The sequence below is a fragment of the Panthera pardus genome, unplaced genomic scaffold, assembly GCF_024362965.1.
Source record: "Panthera pardus isolate Hobbes unplaced genomic scaffold, ASM2436296v1 HiC_scaffold_12, whole genome shotgun sequence".
Classification (NCBI taxonomy): Eukaryota; Metazoa; Chordata; class Mammalia; order Carnivora; family Felidae; genus Panthera; species Panthera pardus.
Window position 1 is genome coordinate 61381256 of NW_026526677.1, and position 23315 is coordinate 61404570.

The window sequence follows — 23315 nt, forward strand, 5'->3', positions numbered from 1 at the left end:
GTTCCTATGTGCCAGGCCTAGCTAGGAATTTTCACGGCCACCAGCTCACTTAAGTCACATTAACACCGGGAGGTGAGGTTGTTATCCCATGAGGAAACACATCGTGGCCCTGTGACTGGTCCAAGGTTCCATAACAAGCGATGGAGCCAGAATTCAAATTCAGGTCAGCCTGACTCCAAGGCCAGGGTATTTTTCACCCCTTATAAATAAGCAGATGCAAAATAGTAACACTGATGATCATTTATACTGTATTCTCACGTACATTATTTCATTTGATCCTCACAACAGCCCTGTGAGGTAGGTAGGGTTATGTATTACTGTTATGCCCATTTCACAGATGAAGAAATGGAGGTGGCTCAGTGAGGTGGGCGACTTGCGCAGTCACACAGCACATTAGTGGCTTCATAAGTCCTTTACTTTCTCTAACGTCAAGCCGTTTGAATTAAGAAGCACCAAGAAGATGGAGAAAGATACTTTTTATGGAGAAGGAAAAGGGCAGTGGTGATAAACTGTTTGATTGTGGTCACAGCTTCTGCTGTGTCTGTTCTAACCTGGGTTCTCCTGAGTGACCTTCCCAAGTACTATTGGCCTGGTGACCTGGGACAGCTGTCAGAGATTCCTGGGTCCCACTGTAGGGGGAAAAGGCCTTTATTACCTAATGGATGCAGCCTTGCCCACAGCCCAGCATACAAGCTCCTTGTTCCCAGGGTGTAATTATAGGAAGTCCCTTCCTCAGCCCATCTCCTGTGGGTGCCTGTGTCACTAGGCTTCCCTGGTTTTGTCCAAGAGCCCCTACCCAATGGGGAAGATTCCCAAGGCCAAACTTAGGGATGAATCATAATGTGCAGTTTTGAGGTCTGCACTATTCATCACCCCTTGGAAAGTGGTGGCTTGGGGTGTCTTGCTCTGGACCTTATCCCAGGGAGGTCCACGGGTTGGTTATGACCAGAAACTGTACCACAGCAGAAGGCCACTTCTTTCCGAGCAATGTCACAGTGCCTGGACGCTTACTCTGAGAGCAGTGTTATGGTAACTCCAGGGCTCCTTGGTGCAATCCGCCCTGCCATATCCTGGCCTCCTTCCTCTGGCAACACTTTCTTGGGGCAACAAATCTTTATCCTCCAACAGGAGGTGGTCAAAAGCTATGCGGAGCCACAGACGGTGAGGAGGCGGATGAAATGGGTGTCACAAAACAAAGTGAAGTGATCACAAGATGGGGCTGACTTACAAGGGATGGGAAGGGGGTTAACCTTGGTTCTGGACAAATCCCAGGGGGAATCCTAATTTGAGTAATAATATTTTCAGAATAAGGGTCTGGCCTTTTAAGGTGACTATTGTGAAAGAGTAAACAAACATACCTCTGAGTGAGAAAGAAGGTCTAGATCCAAGACTAGAAAATGGGCGTGGAAGAACAGATTTTGGTTCAATGTAAGGAAGGGCTTTCTAACAGCACTGGCCAACCACGGCAGGGGCTGCCTTGGGGTTGATGAGCTTCCCGTTGCTGGAAATATGCAAGGAGGGATGTGATCACTTGAAGGTGCTGGGGAGAGGTGCTTAGCCCCAAATGGGCTGGGGTGTGCTGGGGGCCAGGAAGGGCTAAACGACCACTAAATTATTTTCCAACCCTGAGAGTCCATAATATTATTTAAAATGACCTCTTTCAATGATACTTCAAATTCTTGGGGAAAGGATTACAGAAGTCATGTAACAGTCCACGTTATGAAATGCCTTCTGTTGCACTGGCTCCAGGTACTTTAAAATCTTCGCAGGGACAGCAGCTCACCTGTGAAGTGAAAAACCCCCACATGTCTACATTTGGCCCAGTTCAGAGGGATATCCCCATCTTCTGAACCCTGCCTGGATGCTCACTCCTCTAGGCCATGCCACAGCTCAAATCTCTCCCCACCACAGTGGGGGCCCAAAATGCAGCTCTGAAATCATACTGCATTTCCACGCCAGCCAAACATGGTTGTCCCTGGGCAAACAAGTCCAAGGTCCCGGCTGCATCCTAGGGACAGAGGAGCAGGTAGAGTGGGGATCTCTGGTTACTTTAGGTCCTGGGAAACTGAAGGAAGCCTCTTGTTTTCATCCCTTTCCCTCCACCAGGGGCTCCTTTCATAGATGGCTAAGTGAGGCACTGCCTAGTGGTACAGAGAGAGCTGGAGCCTGTGGAAAATTCGCCATTCCTTTGTAGCCAGAAAGCCCTCCTGTGGCCTCCTTTAGGACACACTGGCAGGCACTTCACTTATGACAAACTGCCCATCTATAGCTCAAAGTGGCAAGGAAAAAGGTAGCTCCGTTGAGAGGACACACGGATTCCTATAGGTAGACTGCATTGTGGGGGGAATCAAGTCCTGCTATGCGGTTAATACAGATTAGTAAAGCGCCCTGCCTCACACCACTGGTGAGACACTCTCCAGGACCTTGGCTGACATGCAGCTTCTTGGAAGCCCCCTCCTTCAGTGTTCCTGGGGTCCTTTTACCTGTACCGTATTAATCGAATAATCTTATTGTTCATAAAATCCACAGCGTGTGGGTGAGAAGAATCGATGCAGAAGCCATCACTCAGAGCAATTTTCAGCACCTCCTCCACGAAGACCTGGAAGCTGTTGATTTGCTTGTTGGCTGGCACCACCCAGAGCCTCTTGAGGTTCTGCTTGGTGTACTCCTCCTCTGGCAGGCCCTCCACATTGGCCACCCAGTCCAGAGTCAGGTGGTTGGGATCCTGCAAGTGGCTCGTGATGGAGGAGAGATTACCGTTGGAGCAATAGAAGAGCTTGGAGCCAAGGAGCTTGAGGAAGAGGCAAGAGGTACTGAAGATGTTGGCATTGAAGACCTCCATACTGGAGGAAGAGAGGCTATAGATCTGAGGTGCCTCCCGCACGGTGAAGTGGACTGTCTGCACACGCTGGTTCAGGGTGATATTGAGCATGGCATTCTTCTCAGCCTTGGAGAGCTCCACCTCCTTCTCCTGCAGTGCCTCAATCAGGGGCTGCACCTGGTAGAAGTCGGCCTCCCTTCGGAGCAGGCCCATCTCCTGGAAGTCCTCAGGCAAGTCCAAGTGGGAGGTCCGCAGGAAGTTGAGGATGTAGCGGAACACTTTGCCATCACGGTCAATGAAGCAGTTGCCCTGGCTGTCCCTCTTGGTGGGCATCTTTCCACTGAACATGGCACCCAGCATGGAGTCGGGGAAGCTGGTCAAGGTTGCCAGTGAAGTCGTATAGAGCTTCCCCCCAACGTTCAGTGTGATGGGGTCAGACATGGCAGGAGGCTGGGGTGCTGGAAAGTAGTCCTAGAGAGGGAGAGAAGTGAGAAATTACCCAACCATATCTGGTGTCTTAGTCTGTTGAGGCTGGTATAAAAGAATACCATAGATCAGGTGGCTTAAGCATTTATCTCTCACAGTTCTAGAGGCTGGAAAGTCCAAGATCAAGGTGTAGGCAGATTTGGTGTCTGGCAAGGGCTGTCTTCTCACTGGGTCCTCATGTAACAGAAGGGGCAAGAGAGCTCTTTTTAGAGTCTCTTTTATAAAGGCACTAATCCTGTTCATGAGGGCTCTATTCTCATAGCCTAATCACCTCCTAAAGGTGCTATGTCCATCACACTGGAGATTAGGATTTCAATATAGGGACCTGGGGGACACAAGCATTCAGACCATAACATCAATGTATGTACAGTTCTCAACTCCTTATTGTAGATCAAGCCTATAGTCCTAGAGGTTGAAATGAATTAATACCTGATGAGATAATTGCCACATTATTTAAGCGTATTAGGTTCACTAGGGAGTTAAAAAAAGAAAAAAGAAAAAATGAAAAAACAAAGCCTGGGTCCTGCCCTCCAGAGATTATTGTAATTGGTCTTTAATACCCTAGCATTGGTATTTTTTAAAAGCACCCTTGGTGATTCTAAATGTTCAGTTAAGACACAGAACCACTGCTCTAAGGAAGGAAAGAAAATGTGCTTGGACTAAATGCTCTGTTACCTGCCCTTACACACATTTGTTTACATACTGGTGATACATCTTTTGACTTAGACAATATCACCATCCATCCCAATCGTGCAGATGAGGAACACGGTCAGGATTCATTCCCCATGCTCAGAGAGGTGAAGGGACATGCCAAGTTTCAAACCCAGGTTCCTTTATGTGAGAGAGAAAAATACGTAAATGCTTACTAGTCAAACACTGGTACCTTCTAAGTACCTAGCCAATGCTCTGAGATTTAGGTCTCCCAGCCCAGCACTCCCTTCTGCTGTACCAATGATGCCTTCTTATTATTAGTCTATCTCAAGGATTTTACAATGAATAGCTATGATTAGTGCCATTTCCATCTCTGTCCCAGGCTTACAATGGGCCACTCAGCCCTCTGGACTCTGACACCCCTTCTTGGACTCTCATCCTCCTGTAACAATTAGCCTTGCAATGAAGATGTTCTTGACTCTTGGTGGCCTGCCCTTTCCCATCATGATGGCACCCCAGCTACCTCTGAAGAATTTGAGTTTCAGTGCAAACGTGGGACTCTACCCGCTTCTCTCCTTAACAAGCCCTTCTCCCCACTACCTTGCAGCCTCCAGTGTCTAAGGCTGGTGAGTCTCCTTCAACCTGAAGTCTTGGAGTCTAACTTCTCTTTAAGGTTCTAGAAAGGAAGGGATGTACCCTCAGCTTCCAACATACTTTCCCAAGATCCCACCTGCGGAACAGATTAAGCAACCCTTCCCTGATGCTGGGTGTGAGGGCCACAAAGAAGAATTGGACCCAGTGCCGCCCTCAAAAAGAAAAGGCTGGCAGGGAGACCAAGACAAGAGGCAGTGAGGGTGCAGTGACAAGGGAGATGGACCAAGAGCTAAGGGAGTAGGTCAGGAATGAATTCTGGCATGCTTACTATCCACATGGGAAAACAGAGGTCTGAGGGAGGACTTCCCCAAAGTCACCCAGCAAGGATGATGAGCAGGCCAGAGCACTTCTTACCCTCACCATGCCTGTCTTCTGAGGAGGCTGGCTGCACTAAGACCCCCTTAACTCCAGGGGATGGAGACTCCTGCCAGAAAATGGAGGCCGTCCATGCTGGTGGAGGGAGATGCTCAGCTGCCTCACCCAACTGTCTAGGGGGTCACCTCATGACTCCTTCCTCATCTAATGGGGCACTTTGATACTGTAGAAAGGCATTAACCATCTGGAGTGTCTGTAGAGAAACGAGCCATGGTGAAGTTACAAAATTGGCAGCAGAAGCCTGGAGCAGATGGGCTGTGGGACAGCGGGGAGGTCCAACTGAAGGGGTGGGGCTAGGGCTGAGGAAGGGATGGCTGCTGTGTGGGGACCTGCAGCTGCAGGAAGGTGCTCTGGCTTCAGGGCTGACACTGGTCAGTTCTGTCTACAGAGGGCCCAGGCAGGAGATGGACCCATGAGCCAGTGCCATCCCCTTCCTCTTTCCAGAATCTTCCTTTTCTTTCTAGGTAGTAATTTGCATATGTTAGTTTTCAGTCTCTCTCCTTGATTTCCTTAAAAAAAATTTTTTTTAATGTTTATTTTAGAGAAAGAGTGTGGGTGAGGGAGAGGCAGAAGGGGGGGGGGGCGGACAGAGGATCTGAAGCCGGCTCTGTACTGACAGTGGAAAGCCTCATGTGGGGCTGGAACTCACAAACCGTGAGATCATGACCTGAGCCAAAGCAGACACTTAACCGACTGAGCAACCCAGGCGCCCCATCTCGTTGACTTAAGGCCCAGGCTCTATCCAGTAGCTCAGCAACATGGAAAGAGCAGCCTCAGGCATCAGAGAGGCCGGGCTGTCTTTGCTGTTGGTTCTGTGGGCTGCAGACCCCATATCTCCTCTGTACGTTAGTGTTGAAGAGCTCAGAGCACTGGGTGGTGGTGGGGGGGAGAGGGAGGGAGATAGTCAGGAGCCACAAGGCACACCTGGCATACCTGGGGGCTCTTGGGTGGGTACCCAAACTCCTATTTCTCTGCTTGCAAAAGCAGCAGAGCACCTGCCTTCCTGCCTCTTCCCCAGAGCCGTGCGACTCCCTGGCATCGTCACTGCCTGTCAGCTACACAGGCAGTCGGGGCAGAGACTGGTTAGAAGCCAGATTTCCTGCCCCCTCCCTCAGTCTAAGGTGCTCTCTGTGGTATTCTCTCCATGCCACAAGTCACAGAGCTCAGCCATCCAAGCCCCCATTTTCCACCATCACAGGTGTACAGGTCGTGGTGTAAATGGCACAAGGACACATGAGGACAGGACCTGGCACCTCGGGGCAGGAGGTGCTGAAAGCTTTGTGTGATGAAGGGTTTGTGGTCAGGTGGGGATGAACCGACGATCCTCACTGAGCTCCAGTCCCCTGTGTATCCTCAGCTGTGTCCTGGACTTCTCCACCTTGATGTTCCACGGGTATCAGAAGGCCTGACACAGAATTCCTCTTCTCCCAAACCCACAGTGAACGCTTCTCAGCCACTCAACTGCCTGAGCCTAAGATCCAGGAGGCAGCTCCGAGTCCTCATCCCTATAATTTTTCTCACTCCGACTCTTCAAACGCATCCCTAAAGCCCTCCCCGGGCTCTGGCTTCTCCTCTGCTCTCCTGACCTCCTCATTTGGCTCCCTGCCTTCTTCCTCTCCACCTTCCATTTCAGTCTTCTGGAGCACTACTGCCTGGCCAGACCACCTTGCTCTTCCAAGCTCACCTCCAGCCCCTCCCCCACTCTATCCTCCCGCATTCCAGATGGCACTGCACACATCCTCATGCTGTCACCTGCCTGGCTTTGCTCTCCCTATACCACCCTCTCCACCTTCTCTGCTGTCAACCTTGAAGGCCCCACCTATGAGCCACTGCGTCTCTGTAAGGCCATCCCCAGATCTCCACTAGGTTAACAGCTCTCCTCTTGGGGGTTCCTGGTCCTTTGCACAGCCTACCTGGCCGTGCCCACCATTCCATCATGTTATGAGCTGATTTGCACATGGCCCTCCTTCAAGGTGCAGATCACTGGACATCTACATGCAAAAAAAGAACCTTGACCCATATCTCGTACCATGTAGGAAAAATTAACTCCAAACAGACCATAGACCTATAGGTAAAATCTTTTGAAAACTAAAACTTCTGGGAGAAAACCTTTGTGACTTTGGGTTAGGCAAAGATTTGTTGCATGGGACCCAAAAGGCACAAACCATAAAAAAATCGACACACTGGACTTCACCAAACGAGAAACTCCTCTTCAAAAGGCAGTGTTGAGAAAATGAAAATAAGACACACTGGCAGAAAGTATTTGCAAAACATAGATCTGATAAAAGGTTGTTAACAAGAATGTAGAAAGAGCTCTCAAAACAGAAAACAGATAACCCAATGAAAAAATGGGCAGATGATCTGAACACACACTTCACCAAAGTCATATTGATGACAAATAACCACTTGAAAAAAAAGCTCAACAGCAATAGTCATGAAGGACATGAAACTTAAAACCACAATTAGGTAACACTGTATACCTATTAAAATGGCTCCAATAAAAAAATCTGACCATACCAGGGCGCCTGGGTGGCTCAGTCGATTAAGCACCCGACTCTTTTTTTTTTTTTTTTTTTTTTTTTTTTAAATTTATTTTTGGGACAGAGAGAGAGACAGAGCATGAACGGGGGAGGGGCAGAGAGAGGGAGACACAGAATCGGAAACAGGCTCCAGGCTCCGAGCCATCAGCCCAGAGCCTGACGCGGGGCTCGAACTCACGGACCGCGAGATCGTGACCTGGCTGAAGTCGGACGCTTAACCGACTGCGCCACCCAGGCGCCCCATAAGCACCCGACTCTTGATTTCAGTTCAGGGCATGATCTCATGGTTCATGAGTTTGAGCCTCACGTTGGGCTCTGTGCTGACAGCGCACAGCCTGCTTGGGATTCTCTCCCTCCCTCCCTCCCTCCATCCCTCTCTACCCCTCCCCCATGCTCTCTCTCTCAAAATAAATACATAAACTTAAAAAAAAAATCTGATCATACCGAACGCTGCTGACTATACAGAGCAATGAGTCTCCTGCATTGCCGGTGAGAATGCAAAATGGTACAACCACGGTGGAAGTTTGGCATTCAGTTTCCGCATGACCCATCAATCCCACTCCTCATTATGTACCCAGAGAAATGAGGACATATGTCCATGCAAACACCTGTACCTGAATAGTTACAGCAGCTTTATTCATAATTGCTCAAACCTGGAAACAACTAAAATGTAAATGGTAAACACAGTCACACAACCATACAATGGAATATGACTCAGGAATACAAAGGGACTAGCTACTGACATATACTACAAGAGAAGAATGTCAAAAGCATTATGTTAAGTAAAAGAAGCCAGCCTCAAAAGGTTACATAGGTAGGGCGCCTGGGTGGCTTAGTCGGTTAAGTGTCTGACTTTGGCTCAGGTCATTCTCTCTCATGTTTGTGAATTTGAGCCCCGTGTCAGGCTCCGTGCTGACAGCTTAGAGCCTGGAGCCTGCTTTGCATTGTGTCTCCCTCTCTGCCTTTCACCTGCTTGTGCTCTGTCTCTCTCTCTCTCGAAAGTAAATAAACATAAAAAAAAAAAAAGGTTACAGAGGTATGTGATCTTATTTATGTAATGTTCTAAAAAAGGTAAAACTATAGAGACAGAAATCAGACCAGTAATTGCTAGGGCCTGGACTGGGGAAAAAATTGGCTACAAACAGGCAAGAGGGAATACCTTGAAGTCATGGGAATACACTATGTCTTGATGTGGTGGTAGTTATAAAAGTTATGAAAATTCATGTAACAGCATACCTCAAGAGGGTGAGTTTTCACTGTATGTAAATTATGACTTCATAAACTGGAAAAAGGATCAAGATTGGGATTGTCTCATGAAATCAACACAATGGGTTGTGACCAGCTACATATATTGTTGGGAAACTTTTTTTTCAGTTGTGTGTGTTTGTGCGTGAACTGGATGGTGATCTAAAGTATGTCTTCATACTGTGAGCTGTGACAAAAATTGTTGTTGAAAACCACTGCCTAGGTTGCGATCTCCTTGAAGCACAGACACATCTCATGTCCCCGCACAGGCACTGCCTAGCACACAGCGGATGCTAGTGTCATGGGGATGGGGGAGGGGGGTGGGCAGCGGGGTGGGATGGATGAACATTTACTGGGCGTTTTACTACATCCAAGACCTTTACACTCACCAGCCTTTTAAATTCTTGGAGCAATCCTACAAAGTAGGCATCATTCTCCGTTTGGCAGATGACAGAAAAGTGGACTCAGAGAGAATGGACACACAGCCAACTAGCAGAGAGCCCGTTCTCAGCCCACTCAGGCTGCAGAGCTGTAACAGCAACAAAGGGCTGTGATAGCTTCAGACAAGTTTGACAATCTCTGAAGCAGCCTTTAAAAGCACTGCTCTGCAGCCTGCTTGGCAAGACGGTTACCACTTACCTAGCGCACACCTCCTGCTCTATGTGAGGAGCTTCATGTAACACTTGGTAGCATTTTATTTGCAATAAAAACATATAGAAAAGTACAGAAAATGATACTATTGTGCTAAATGCTGTACATGCATTCCTTCATTTGATGTCTTCATAAGCACCCTGTGAAAGAGACTATTATTATCTCCATTTTACAGATGAGGAAACTGAGGCTCAGAAAGTGTAGGAGTCAGTGGAGGAGCTGGGATCTGAATCCAGTTCTGTGTGGGTCCAACACTTGTGATCATTCCTCTTTCCCACCACGGGGTCTTAATGTGAGTGAGAGATGCACATACCCTATTCTCCATCCCGACTAGATGGAAATGTCCTTGGGTGGTGGGTCTGCGGCCGGCCTGGGGCTCTGCCCACTCCCATCGATGGAAGTGGGGACAGGACCCGAGGACAGCCCACAGTGCCTCCATGGCTGACACAGGGCAAATCCACTGAAAAGCCCAAGCCCTTCTATTTCAACAGCAGCCGATGATGTCTAATGACAAAGCCACGAAACACAAAATGCCAGGTTTTTCAGAGCCAGATTAGAAAGGATGAATGAGAACTCACACAGGACCAGGAAGTAGATAAAAGAAATCACCACTGAACGAATTATTTTTCTTCAGCAGGAGGCTTTCCAAGCCTGCCTCTCGACTAAAAAACCAAGCAAGAGATTAGCCCTCTTTCCCTGTTTGAGAAAAGGGCTGGTGTCAAACCATCAAACCAGGAAATTATGCCATACTGATCCCCAGACCGCCTGAGTTGGGGAGGCCAGGGGGCCTTGGAAGTTGCTGCTGGAATTCTCTCCTTTCTGGAATGGGTCTGTGGCCCAAATGAGAGGGGGTCTTGAGGCCCAGCCTGGTACCATGCAAAGGGAAATTCCAGTCTGGGGCCTGGAAATTACCTGGCTGCAACCTCTACCTTTCTGTGACACAGAAAATAGAATTCTTTGACAGCAGATGTCCTGTGAGGAAGGGCAGCCAAGACATTGCTCTAGAGTCCTACTTTAAAACGTGGTCCAGGCACCCACGTGTCCCTGCAGTCCTCATGCAGGACACAGCTAATGCTGAGTACCTGCTGTGTACCATACCTGCTAGCTCTGTTATACATATGAGCTCATTTAAGCCCCGTAACACCCTTTCAAGAAAAGTATTATCTGCACTTTGCAAATGAGAACCTCAGGCTTTAAGAGGTAGGGAACTTGCACCAAACAGTGTCGGAGCCAGGATTCAAGTCTAGGCCTGTCTAACTGCAAAGTGTGGATTGTGAACAAAGGCCCTTGGAGAGATCTGTCACTTGTTCCCCTCCTACCTCTTACCAGGTGCTCTTACACCTGCCATCTGAATTTGATTCTGACCTACATAAAGACCAGGGTGTAGAGAATCAACACTTCCTGAGAACCAAGGACATGCCCTGAGCTATGCAAGGCACTTTCCAACAGACTATTTCATTAAAACACCACACAGATGCTGTGAGGTAGGTACGAGTGTTATCCCGGTGTTTAGGATTATAAAACTGATGCACAGAGTAGTGATGACAGCTGCTGAAGATCACACAGCTAGAGGCAGCAGAGCTAGAATTCCAAATGAGGTCTCTCTCCAAAGCCTGTGTCCCTTCCAGTAATATAAACCATAATACTTTATTAGGCAGCATAAAGAGGATTTGAATAGAGACTTGTAATGCTTCTGAAAGAGATGAAATATCTTCAAGTTGTTCTAAAATTAACTACAGTTGTTATGCTGTCCTAATCCAAATCCCAATAGTATTTCTTCAAAGGATTAAAAAAAAAGATTAAAATCTTACTTTGGAAAAATTGATAAGTGATAACTTGAAGGAATATTTGAAAAAGAGTAATTACCTTAAATGCTAGTTAAGATAACTAGTAACTACTAGTAATGTATTAAATAGGATTATAAAGCAATGACATTCCAAACTGTGGTATTGAAACAATAAAAAGGAGAAGGAAATTTATAATATGTACTGAAAAGACTTATTAGCAATTAAAAAATAAATATATATTGATCTTTACCACAACTCTGCGACCCTGGCAGAACAAATCACATAATCTTGATTTCACCCACGCAGAGAGAATGAGTCCCTGACCCAGGGCTTCATGTGCATTCTTGATTTCTGAGTCATGGCCTGTAGAAGGTTCTGGGCTTGGACATGGCTCAGAGAACAGTCCTTTGGAGGCAGCCTGGGGTCTTCTCTAATCTGGGTCTTGAGCAAGAGACTGAACTGAGCCACAGAGGTTTTGGCCAACAGTCCATACACTCAGAGTCTTTAGGCATGGGCTTTCTGTGCAATTTCCTATATTACTGCCCATTGAGCTTCCATAATGAAACTACTTGCCATGCAATCTATTCCTTCTACACAGTGACGCCCAGTTGTAACAACACTAAATCTACTGATAATTACTTCTCTACCTGTCCACCTGTCCACGCGTCCATCCATCCATCCATCTATCCATCCATCCATCATTTCTTAGCTCTGCTCACTCAAAGAGCCTACCAGTAGCACCCCAGTAGCAATGAGCACACCTGACTCCAGATCTTGGTTTCTAAATGTCATCTCCTACAAAAAGAAACCAGGGTTTCCCGGAGAAATTGATGGTTCCGGGACTTTGATAGAAGAAGTGCAAGGTGAGCCTGGAACATCTCTTGCCAGACAGCAGAGAAGCAATGAAAGATTAATGAGATCTTGTGAAAACAACACAGAAGATCTTAAAAGTTCTCATCAAAGGAAAAAAAGGATTTTTGTAACTATGTGTTGTGGTGAATGGTAACTAAACTTATTGGGATAATCATTTCGCAATATATACATATATCAAATCATTATGTTGTATACCTAAAACTAATACAATGTTAAACGTCAATCATATCGCAATTAAAACAAAACACGGGAGCTGGCCTGAAGGGACTCTCTTAGGCCAAATTTGGAATAATTTGAACACCAAAAAGATTAATGATGATAATGGGTTATAACACATTGAATTTAAAAAAAATCATGACTCTTTGTTACTCCAAGAAGAAAAAAGACAGGGAGAGGAGAGAAAGACACACACAAACAGTGGAAAAAATTATTCTATAACAAAGAATACCAGCTAATAAATAAAGAATGGCACACTTAGAAAATTATCACTCTGCAACTTTCAATGTTGCAACTCGGGCAAGGATCATCAATGGATGTAGTGAAAGGTTACTGGGAACACACAATTTCGACATTCTCAAGGAATCACTCCAAAGACTAATGACAAAGGGAAAAATTACACCAATGGAGAGATCAGGCAGTCATGACCTTAACCAACAATCAAATTTAGCATTCATGGATAGTAGGACCCTGATATTATACACTTCCTGATGGGATGCAATAAGAACACGATGTTGCCAGAAAGGAAAAACAAAAAACAAAAAACAAAAAACCAACAACCCTGAATAACCATTGATAAAATAACCAAATTTATACAGGTAGAAGAGGCTCTATATAGAGTAAATGAGTTGCTTAAAGAGATATAACTAAATATAATGCATGAATCTTGACTACTTCTGACAAAAAAGGAAAACAAAACAAAAACCCAACTACGTAAGATTGGCAGTTGGAGAAATGTGAGCATATTGTTTATTAAGTGATATTTACTTCTTTCAAATTTTCTTAGGTACAATAATAGTATTATGGTTATGTAGGAGAATTCTGTAACTAGGAGTTACATGCTGAAGAATTTAGGGGTCAAGTGTCAAGATATCTGTAATTTGTAAATAGTTTAGCAAAAAGGTATGTGCAAAAGGAAAATCAGCAAAGGGTGAATTGGTGCATATAGGTGAAAGGCTACTCTTTAAACTTATCTGTAGCCTTGAAAATTCTAAAAATATTTTTATTTTGAAAGAGGGAAGAAAAGAATGCTTCCCTCATGGGACTATAGATGTAAAATTCCAGTCAGAGTGCCCGACCCCCAAACCAGCCAGGTTCAATAAACACATCTGTTATTACTACTACCAAGAAGCATTATAATCTGGTAATTTTCCTCTCCATGTGTTGCCGTGCTTTGGAGGATGAGGGAACCAACCAGGGCTAAGCTAAAATAGCCCACAGTTGGTGGAGGAGACAGAATTTAAACCCGAGTGGTCTCTCTCCATAGACCCACCACTCACAGAAACCACGGAGCCAGGCCTGCCTGTTTCTGTGTTGGGATCCAGGCTGGGAGAAGATGGCTGTTCAGGCCTTGTTCCCCCTGCCTCCTCCAGAACCTAGAGTCTCTGCTACTACAGCAGGAAAGAAACTCCTGTCATGTTCACAAAGCGGGGCCCATTCTGGGCCTTAGAAATGTTGTGGGTGGGCAAAAAACCGGAGGGGCTTTGGCATCACCCAGGCCTGTGTTTGAATTAGGCTCTGACACTTTAGCTGTGTGGGCCTGGGCTGATTCTGGGTAGATGGTGACTGTAACAACAGCAGCAAGAATAATGGCTGAGCAGTTATTACTGTGCTAGGCACCTTCTGCATGTTGATTTCATAGATGAATGGATACTATCATTATCCATGTCAGGCCCTCTCTGATCTCTGCAATTTGCTGTCATCCCTTTTGCCTGCACTCTAAAAGAAAATCCCTTTCATCTGTCAGTCCCCTCAGCTGGAATTCCTTTCTTTCCTCTCTACATCTTCAGAACATTTTATTTCCACCTCTTACCAAAAGCCTACTTTGTTTAGGTAGTGCCTGACCACTCTGTTGAGGCTGACATCTTCCCTCTTCGTACCTGCCAGAAGCAGGCAGAGTAGGGGAAGGGGAAATTTCTTCCCCTTAGTGAGATCTGTTTTCTTCACCCCAGACTGACATCTACCAATAAGGAGGTTCATCACCACCTCCTGAATCTTAAAAACTTTTTATTTTGAAACACATTCTTGAAGTTTCAGTTTGGAATCTAAGCCAAGCCCAGGTGACCACCTGGAAGTAAATGGAGGAATTCCCACTGTGTAGAAGATAGATTGAACATGGCTGGGTAACTTTCAAGGGTGACAATACTCAGAGTGAGTAATGTGTCTCCCAGTAAGCTGGATGAGACTTCCCCCCCGCTTACTCAGTCCACCAAGATAAAGACTGGCTCACAGCCCTGGGGACCATATGGGAGCACCGCCCTTCACCTCCCAGTTCCTGGCGTCCCCACACCCAACAGATGTACTTTCAGCTCTGTTTTGCCCAGTTCGTATCTCTAAGAAGCCCACAGGCTGCTCAATACCCCCACAGCCCACACTGTAGGGGGAAAAGGTGCTTTCTAAACTCAGGTGACACACAGGGGCCCTGCAGTGAGCTGCCCAATTAGGGTACAGCACAGGGAAAAGTGAGCTGGAAGGAAGCCACCTGACCTGACAACCCAGCTAGCTTCTCCATTTGCACAGCAAAGTACCTGGTGCAGACTCCCAACAACCACCACCATCCCCCATCTTCTTCCAGAATTTTCCTTCATCCTCTCAGCTTACTCTCAGGCTTCCTCTTGTGGTCTTCCTCAGACACAAGCACTCCATTTCAACCACTCTCTTTCTGTGGTCTTCCTGCTAAACAGAGGGCTTTGAAATCCATCTCATTTCATCTTCACAATATCCATAGGAGGGGTGCCTTAGAGGTTGGCATTCAGAAAGGTTGAAGCTGGTCCTGTCACACAACCTGCATACAGCAGGACATCTAAACTCTTGTTTCTTCCCTGCCATCCACTCCAGATTAAACCTCTGTCTCCCTGAAGTGCAGGAAATAAAGCAGGGTCTTTGGAGTAAGGAGTCCTATGGTTTGGGGCAAGTTACTTCACTTCTCTAAGCCTCTTGTTCCTCACCTGTAAATAAATACGGTGCCGCCTCTACAGGGTAAGAGCGTTGAATGAGATCATGTGTGACGCACTGAGTTCAAGGGATGGGCTCTTTATTTCTATCACAAGGAAAGGAAGATGTTTGTTCTGTGCATTCATGGGTATTTGCCCACTCGGGCACCCCTGTACCCAAACTGTATCAACGCGCGGCCGACCCTGGGCTTTCCGGGGCTGGGAAGGCTCCTTTCCATCTCTGTGTCTCCGCCCCTCTTTCCCCATTGCTTTTTGGACCATCCCAACCAGTCTAACCTAGGCTTGCCTTATCGGCTTTCTCAGCACTGACACCCCAGCCCTGGCCACCCGCTCCTCCGACCTCACTCTACTTCTCCTCCTCACCTAGAGACTCCGCCCTTCTTTGCCCCACCCACCAGACTCCGCCCACAGTCTCGACCCTCTTAATCCGGGTTTTTCCAACCTTCCCCATCCCGCCAGACTCTTTCCACCAGCTCCGCCCCTTCTTCCCAACACGCGCCCCCTCCCCCGCAGTCTCTGGCGTTGCCATCCCCATTGCACAGATGAGAATGGCGAGGCTAAGATAGGCAAGATGACCTCTCATAGTAGGACAGGTGCCAGCTGGGCCCGCGTCCCCTCACCGGCTGTCTCTGCGCCCCGAGTCTCCGCTTGCGCCGCGCCGCACCCACCTCCTGCCCTCGCTCTGCAGCCTCCCCTCCGCGGGCGGCCAGCGCAGCTTTGCGAGGGGGGAGGAGGGCCAGAGCCCAGCCCAGGGGCGTGGCGGCCCGGGACCCGCGCGCTGCGCTCCGGGATTTGTAGTTCTCCCTGGTCTCTTTGCGGCTCGGCACGCCTAGCGCAAACTCCATCTCCCAGGAGGCATTGCAGTGAGCCGTCCAGCTCCCCGCCCCGCCCCCGCTAGAGCTGAGACCGGCTGGCCTTAAAGGGGACGCGGCCTGAGTGGCGGTTCCCAGGGTGGCCCCCGCTCCGGCTCCTCCCCGTTTCCCGCACCTCGCCCCTCCCCACGCTTCGTCCCGCAGCCCCGCAGCCCCGCAGCCCCGCAGCCTAGCGGCCGCGCGGCTGAGTCGAGCTCCCTGGGTACAAGCTTGTACAGAGCTGGGTGGGGAGTTTGGACTTTGCAGTGGAAGCAGCATCCCTGCCTGCTGAGCGGGACCTGGCGGAGGGCGTCCCCACTCCAGGGGGAGCAGAGGACTCGCCCTGACCTAGCCTGGCCTAGACTAGTCCTGCCAGGCCTGAGCGCCCCACCCAAGAGCTGGCTCTGAGGCAGGGGCCACCGGGGTCCCAGAGGTAAGGGGGTCGGGTCGTGTGTGCAGGTTGTGGGGAGTGTCTGCACCCTGGCGGTTCGAGAGCCCTGGGCACGCGCGAAGGGCTCCCAGAGTTTGGGGCTGGGAGAAGGGAGGTCCAGGTGCAACTTGGGCCTCGCTGTGTGACCTTGGGCGAGTAGCTGCCCCTCTCTGGGCTTCATCCTCTTTCATCACTTGTGTTTGGTGGTGATCCTGCCCTCCCCCTCAACCATGAAGCTCACCGGCCTTTCGTGGGGACCGCAGCCTCAGCCTGGGCTGGGCGCCAGTGCACCGGTATAACTGGAAGGAAGGGTGGGACTAAGATGGGGCACAAACTGGGGGGCTAAGAGGTCGCACCCGCCTGGAATGGGCTTCTGTTCTCAGCAACCTCGCCCGGGTATATTCCCTCTACAAGACATGAGACTCCTTGTGTGTTAGCCTGGTTCCCCGCCCTTCCAGAAACCCTGGGGTGGGGGTGGGGACATGTGAGGGGTGGCCCCAGCAGGGATGAGTGATTGTGGTGGGTTTCTGAGAAGGGAATATATGCTCCTACCCTCTTCTTTTCTCTCCTTCAGTAAAAGAGCTGTTGCTTTTTACCAGTAAAACCCTTTTTTTTCTTTCTTTCTAGGAGACAGTTTGGTGGCCCAGGCAAGGGCCTCCCAGTAGTAGGGCAAGGGGATTCTTTCAGGGCTGCCTTAGGTAGAAGAAATTAAGTTAAAAAAATTCAGAGACAGATATTGCTGTCCAGAGATCTGGGTGGGGGGAGGGTGCTGGGAGGGTCAGCTTAGTGCTCCCCAGGCAGCTCTGGCACCCAGGGGAGTCAGAGGAGGAAGACTGGGTGTGAGGGTCAGAGATAGAAGAAATGGGCTTCTTCACTCTTAGGTACTGGCTTAGGGCTTGGAGGGTCGTCTGTGCTCTGAGATAGGGAGAGGTTGAGACTTTCCTGAAGCCCCCTCCCCTGTCCCATTGGATTCTGTGAGCTTTTGGCCTGAGAGCTAACCAGGAACAGTTTTTGTTTTTTCCTTCTGCTTTGGTTGTTTGAGTCATTTTTAAAAGGCTAAAGCCTCATTGGGTCCTGTCTGGTGACCTCTGTAGGGACTTTCTTGGCTGATGTTTGAGTCTTAGGGTTATGGATATGGAAGACCAGACCTGGCTGAAGAGAGGGCACTGACTGGGCCAGTCTCTGGAAGGTGTTTTCTGGTTATATCTTCAGTTGTATCTCATCTTGCTGTCACATGTTTCTCACTGGGCACTTAGCACTCCTTCACCTCTCTGCCTGGTCTTGTGCTGGGCACTAGGGCACAAATAGGGGATTGGATCTATTTCCAAAGAAGATCCTAGCCTAGTGAGAAGATAGACCTAGAATCCAGTGGCACTGCTGAGGGATGAGAAAAGCAAAGAGACTTGGATTGCAGAGGGGTTAGGAAAGGTTTCCCAGAGAAGGGGGCATGTGACCTGGGCATCAGAGGATGAGTCAGAATTTGCCAGGAGAGAAAAGGGAGAAGCCTTTCCCAGAAGAGAGGACATCACCAAAAGGTGGCCAGGAGGAAAAGCCCACTGTGCAAATTCCTTCAGATTTGTAACCAAACAGTGTTTGTCAAGTTCATGTCCATCCCTTCCCCCCATCAGCCAGGTGTCACAGAAAGGGCTTGAATGTCAAGCTCTGGAGTTTGGATCTTATGCTGAAGGGGCTAGGGAGCCTTGTGAGTTCTGAGCAAGGCATGGCAGGATGGAGCTTATCATCTAATGAGGTTAATCTGAAGATGTTATCAGGGTGGGTGGGTCAGAGAGACCAGGGAGGGATGAGGAAGCCTGAATTAGGGCCCAGGGTGTGGGGGCAGGGCAGGACATTATACACACCCCCTGCCCAGACACAGTGCTTTGGGGGTGGTGGAGATGAGTCAGTCTTCACCATGCAGGACCAGAGACCTGTCAATACACAGTGGAAATGCGAAGGGTCATCTGAGAGGGACAGATTAAAGGATCTGGGCCTTCCAGGGTGAGGGATTGTGATGTTCCTGTATGCTTAGTGTGTGCCCTGGAGCAGACTGGGGGTTGCTGGGACTGTCAGACTGAGAGGTATAAGCCAAGGGCTTGGGGAAGAGCAGCAGCGTTGGCGGGGAAAGGCTATGGGGTGGTTAGGCGGTCATCTCCCATTTTGGGGCTCCGAGGCTCAGAATGGTGAAAGAGCACCTCAGAATGGTGAAAGGCTATGGGCACCATGGGGCATAGTGCCTGGGCTAGATTCAAAGCCTGGACTCTATCCTGCAGAACACATACCTCTATTGGAGGATGGATTGAGGCAGGGAATGAGGAGATGAGTTAGGAGGCTACTGCACTAGTCCAGGCAAGAAGTAAAGAGGAGCTGATCTTGGGTGCTGCTGGAGCTCAGGGAGAGATAGGGGAAATGCTAAGTTGGCAGTGAGGACTAATGGATAAAATTCCTGGTAGAATCAGCAAGTTCCGGAGTGTGTGTCTGCTTGTCCCCTTCCCGGACAGTGTCTGTTTCCCCCCTCGGTGCGAAATAGCCCAAGAATAGACTCATGACTGCCCAGCTCTCATTTTTTTTTTTTTACACCTTGTCCCATTCCCTGCCAGGGCTAAAATGGTCTCCATTTTCCAGGTGAAAAAACTGAGGAGCCTGGCAGGGACTCACCCAAGGTCACCTGGTGATTCAGAAGCAGAGAACCTGGGCCTCATGCTTTTAATGCAGGCTCTTCTGAGGGAGGTTACGGCTGCTGTGTGCTGCTGCATTTGGTGTGGGGCAGCTGTCTCTTGGGTCAGAGCCAGCACCGACAGGCCGTCTCCTTGTCCAGAGCCTAGAGGAGTAATCCAACCTCCCCTGAGGAATGCTGGCAGTCTGCTACTTCCTCCCCCAGGGAGACCAAGCGCAGGTTCTTATCCCACCCTGCCAAGGCTGTGTCCCTCTCTCTTGTTCATCCTCCACTTTTCCAACCATGCCCTAGGGAAATCAGGCCTTGTCTGCTTTTTGTGGCCTGTGATGAGGTCAGGTGAGCTCCAAGCCTCTAAAACCCTTTTGCATGAATGCACCCAAGATATTGAGTGGGTTTAGTTGGTGACCATGGTGACAGCTGACCTCAGACTGCCTGTGTGGGAGTGGGGGCAGGTAGGCAGGGCTTGCTTGGAGTGGCCAGGCCACGGACTGCACAGAGGCTGCGTGGCTGGCCTCAGAGATCACAGACCTCACAGAATGGCGCTATTGATGAGCTTCCAGGTGCAAACCATCTTATGTGGTAGGTTTCAGGTAGAATGATATGAAATTGCCAACATCTGACCCTTTGCTTTCATGTGGTTCAACCTGATATCATTTATCCCCATTTTGCAGAAAAGAGGCTTATGATGTGATCTGCTCAAGGACACATAATGAGTTGCAAGACTAAAATAATATTTGCCTAAGGTCACACTAGAATGTAGGACTCCTCATTCGTAATCTGTTTTTCTTTCCATTTCCAGAACCTTCCGTAGTCCCAGAACTCCATTTCTGCCTGCCCCCAGGTTCTCTTCCTCCACACATGATGTCAATATCTCATCGATTAGGGCTTCTTTTGGCTGCCTGAGTAACAGGATTTCTTGGCATCCTTGGTTGAGAGCATATTAAGTCCACTGGCCTGGAGGGCAGGGGTTGGGTTTTGCAGGGACGGTCTATAAGGGAGGTTGGTCACAAGCACTGCCTAGGAAAGAAAGGACCAGGGATGAAGGGAGATCAGTTTTAAGAGGTCTTTTGAGATTATGCCTTGCACTGGCACTCTTGACCAACGTGTTTGCCGCCACCCCCAGACTTTTAGGGACGAGAAATTCCTAAGGGCATGGATTTTGCTTCTAAAGTGAAGGGGACTGATACCTTCTGAGCACTTTCCTGTGCCCAGCACCATGCTGAGGACTTTATATTTGCTTTAACAACAACCCTGCAGGGTGGAACCAGGCTCAGAGAGCAGAAGTAACAGTGATGGTAAGAAGACTTCATTTGTGGTTGAATCTTATTTGGAGTAAAGAGTTCAACACATTATTCCAGGAGGCTTGGAGTGGGCCCTAGGCATATGAATTTGTACTAAGTACCCAGGTGACTCTGAGGCAGCCAAGCCAGTATTTGGGGACCACTGATCTGTACTCTGGCTTCACCCACAGTAATCTCGGAGATGCCAGCCACTGAGAAATAAGCCCTAGTGCTTGCCCTGAGGAGCTCACAGCCTTGTGAGAGAGACAGAGACTTAAACAAATGGGCCCATTGCTTGGTAACACGTGCCATAATGGAAGCTTGGTCTCAGCCAAGAGCCGGAACAGAGAAGGGAGCATCTCCATAGGGCCTGGCACAGAGTCGGGGGCCCACAAGATCTGTGGTTCTGAATAAAAGTTTCTGGCTCCTCATTTAGTGAATGTCTGGCTTGTCTTCACACCAACTCCAGCTCTCAAGAATAGTTTTTACTGAGCCAATAAGTTTAAACATCTGGACGCTGAACCTTGTATCAGGTCCTGCCTAGAGTGGGATTATACGAAGAAGCAAAGAAATGGCTGTCTTCTAGAAGCTGCAAGTTGGATGTTAGGAGCACAAGCTTTACCTTTGTGAACAAGCTTGAGAAGCAGGAGAAAAGTGGGTCAGCTTGGGAGAAAGGCTTCCAGGAAACTGCCCAAAGGGAGGAGAAAGGGAAGGCTATTGTGGCTCAGAGGAATAAGGTAGCAGTAACTCACCGTATTTTGCATTTGTTTCTTCAACAAATGCCTACTACGGATCAGGCACTGGGCTAGGTGAGTGAACAAAACTGACATGGTTCCTGCAGTCAGGAGCCTATATAGTATAGTGGAGGAGGCTGACTTCATCCAAGTGATCATGATAAGTGCTATAAAGGACAGGGTGCCCTGAAATTGTTAACAGGGGTGTTTGACCCAGACAAAGAGGTTGGGGAGGGCTTCCTTGAGGAAGTGAATTTGAACCGGAAGTCTGCAGGGTGAGTCAAGGAGGGAGGAGCATATGCAAAGGTCCCAGTGGCAGGGAGAACACAGTGAATCAAGAGTGAGGGGCTGGTGTGGGATCAGGCTGGGGGTGGGGGGGCAGGCAGGGCCTTGAGCGTGCAAGTCTGTGGAGCCAGGGCCACACAGACATGAAATGTTCTGCTTTATTGGAGGGAATTATGTGACCCCAGCTATAATGGAGGAAGAGGCTACAGGTGGCTGTAGGAATGGAGGGTGAGGGATGAATTCACGCCTGGAGGTCCAGGGATATTCTAACTGAAGACAGGGTGTTTGAGGTAAGCTCTGAAGGAAAATAGGAGTTTGGCTGGCTGTGTGAATGTGTGGTGGTGGTGGAGGTCCTGGGAGATAGGATGTTTTTCAGGCAAAAGGCACAGCATACACAAAAACGTGGAGTCTTCGAAAGGTGTAGATCACTTGGGAAATGGCAAGAACTGGATTTGGGGCAGAATAAAGTGTGCGGGGATCTCCCTGTTAGTTCTTCCTTGGGACCCTAAGCCCTCCCTCCCCGGAGGTGTGATTTTGTGTGTGTGTGTGTGACCCCTCCCTTCCCCCCCAGGATGGGACTTGGCCAAGGTTCTGGACAACAGCTTCTATATCCAGCTGCTACTTGCCCCAAGAGCGGATGAGTTCACCAGGGATGCCTGGGGAGAGGAGGGCAGAAGAGTGGGGAAAGGGGTGGAAGGTTCAGATATTGCCTTTATGAGATTAAAAGGGCTCATCAGCAATAACGACAACTCCCTGGGGCTCATTACATGCCTGGCATTGTGTTTTACTTCATTGCATACCTCCCAGTGAGGCAGGTATCCTCGCCCCATTTCACAAATGAGAAAACCGAGGCCCAGAGAGGTGGTTGCTCGCCCCAAGTCTTAGTTCCGGGGGCTCGCTTGGGGAACTGGACCTGCTGGACAGAGTGTGACCCTGCTCCCTGTTCCCTGCAGCGCGGCATCATGGACAAGATCCTGGAGGCGGTGGTGACATCCTCGTACCCCGCGAGTGTGAAGCAGGGCCTGGTGCGGCGCGTGCTGGAGGCGGCGCGGCAGCCGCTGGAGCGGGAGCAGTGCCTGGCGCTGCTGGCGCTGGGCGCGCGCCTCTACGTGGGCGGCGCGGAGGAGCTGCCGCGCCGCGTGGGCTGCCAGCTGCTACACGTGGCCGGTCGCCACCACCCGGAAGTCTTCGCCGAGTTCTTTAGCGCGCGCCGCGTGCTTCGCCTGCTGCAGGGTGGCGCCGGCCCGCCCGGCCCCCGTGCTCTCGCCTGCGTACAGCTCGGTCTGCAGCTGTTACCCGAGGGGCCCGCGGCCGACGAGGTGTTTGCGCTGCTCCGGCGGGAGGTGCTGCGCACGGTGTGTGAGCGCCCGGGGCCCGCGGTCTGCGCGCAAGTCGCCCGGTTACTGGCGAGGCATCCGCGCTGCGTCCCCGACGGCCCGCACCGCCTGCTTTTCTGCCAGCAGCTGGTGCGCTGCCTGGGTCGCTTCCGTTGTCCGGCCGAGGGCGAGGAGGGCGCCGTGGAGTTCCTGGAGCAGGCCCAGCAGGTGAGCGGGCTCCTGGCGCAGCTGTGGCGCACTCAGCCCGCTGCCATCCTGCCCTGCCTGAAGGAGCTGTTTGCCGTCATCTCTTGCACAGGTGTGTGTGCGCGGGGGCTGGCGTGGGGGCTCGTGTGCTCCATGAGCCCAACGTGCGCCGGGCAGGTGGCTGTAGGTGCGGGTTCCCGTGCTTGGTGTGCCCTGTGGCAGGTGTGTGTAAGGGGCTAATGCGCAGGTGGGGGAATGCAATGTTCCTTACTTTAATTAGGGCTA

At 49.6% G+C, this 23315-nt stretch overlaps 2 protein-coding genes across 8 annotated transcripts in view; one reads left to right on the forward strand and one right to left on the reverse strand.

Moving 5' to 3' along the window:
* Positions 1-225: 225 nt before the first annotated feature.
* KCTD21 (potassium channel tetramerization domain containing 21) lies at positions 226-16025 on the reverse strand. Of its 5 annotated transcripts, none has more exons than XM_019449943.2 (3): positions 15874-15941; positions 15248-15339; positions 226-3292 (listed from the first exon to the last, which is right to left on the reverse strand). In XM_019449943.2, exon 3 carries the CDS (start codon positions 3260-3262, stop codon positions 2480-2482), a length of 783 nt encoding a protein of 260 aa, XP_019305488.1. In that variant the 5' UTR covers positions 3263-3292; positions 15248-15339; positions 15874-15941; the 3' UTR covers positions 226-2479. The 5 variants fall into 5 exon arrangements, with proteins under 5 accessions (XP_019305488.1, XP_019305489.1, XP_019305487.1 ...); XM_019449944.2 differs by having other exon boundaries at positions 15922-15937; XM_019449942.2 differs by lacking the exon at positions 15248-15339 and having other exon boundaries at positions 15922-16025.
* A 115-nt stretch (positions 16026-16140) lies between these two features.
* USP35 (ubiquitin specific peptidase 35) overlaps positions 16141-23315 on the forward strand; it is a 55824-nt gene continuing 48649 nt past the window's right edge. The window contains exons 1-3 of one of the 3 annotated variants that reach the window (XM_019449937.2): positions 16141-16537; positions 21675-21797; positions 22461-23142. In XM_019449937.2, coding sequence (XP_019305482.1) covers positions 22470-23142 — 673 coding nt within the window. In that variant the 5' untranslated portion in view covers positions 16141-16537; positions 21675-21797; positions 22461-22469. Of the gene's footprint in view, positions 16538-19783; positions 20504-21674; positions 21798-22460; positions 23143-23315 lie in introns of those variants that run through there. The other 2 variants (XM_053900127.1, XM_019449934.2) reach the window with 2 other exon arrangements.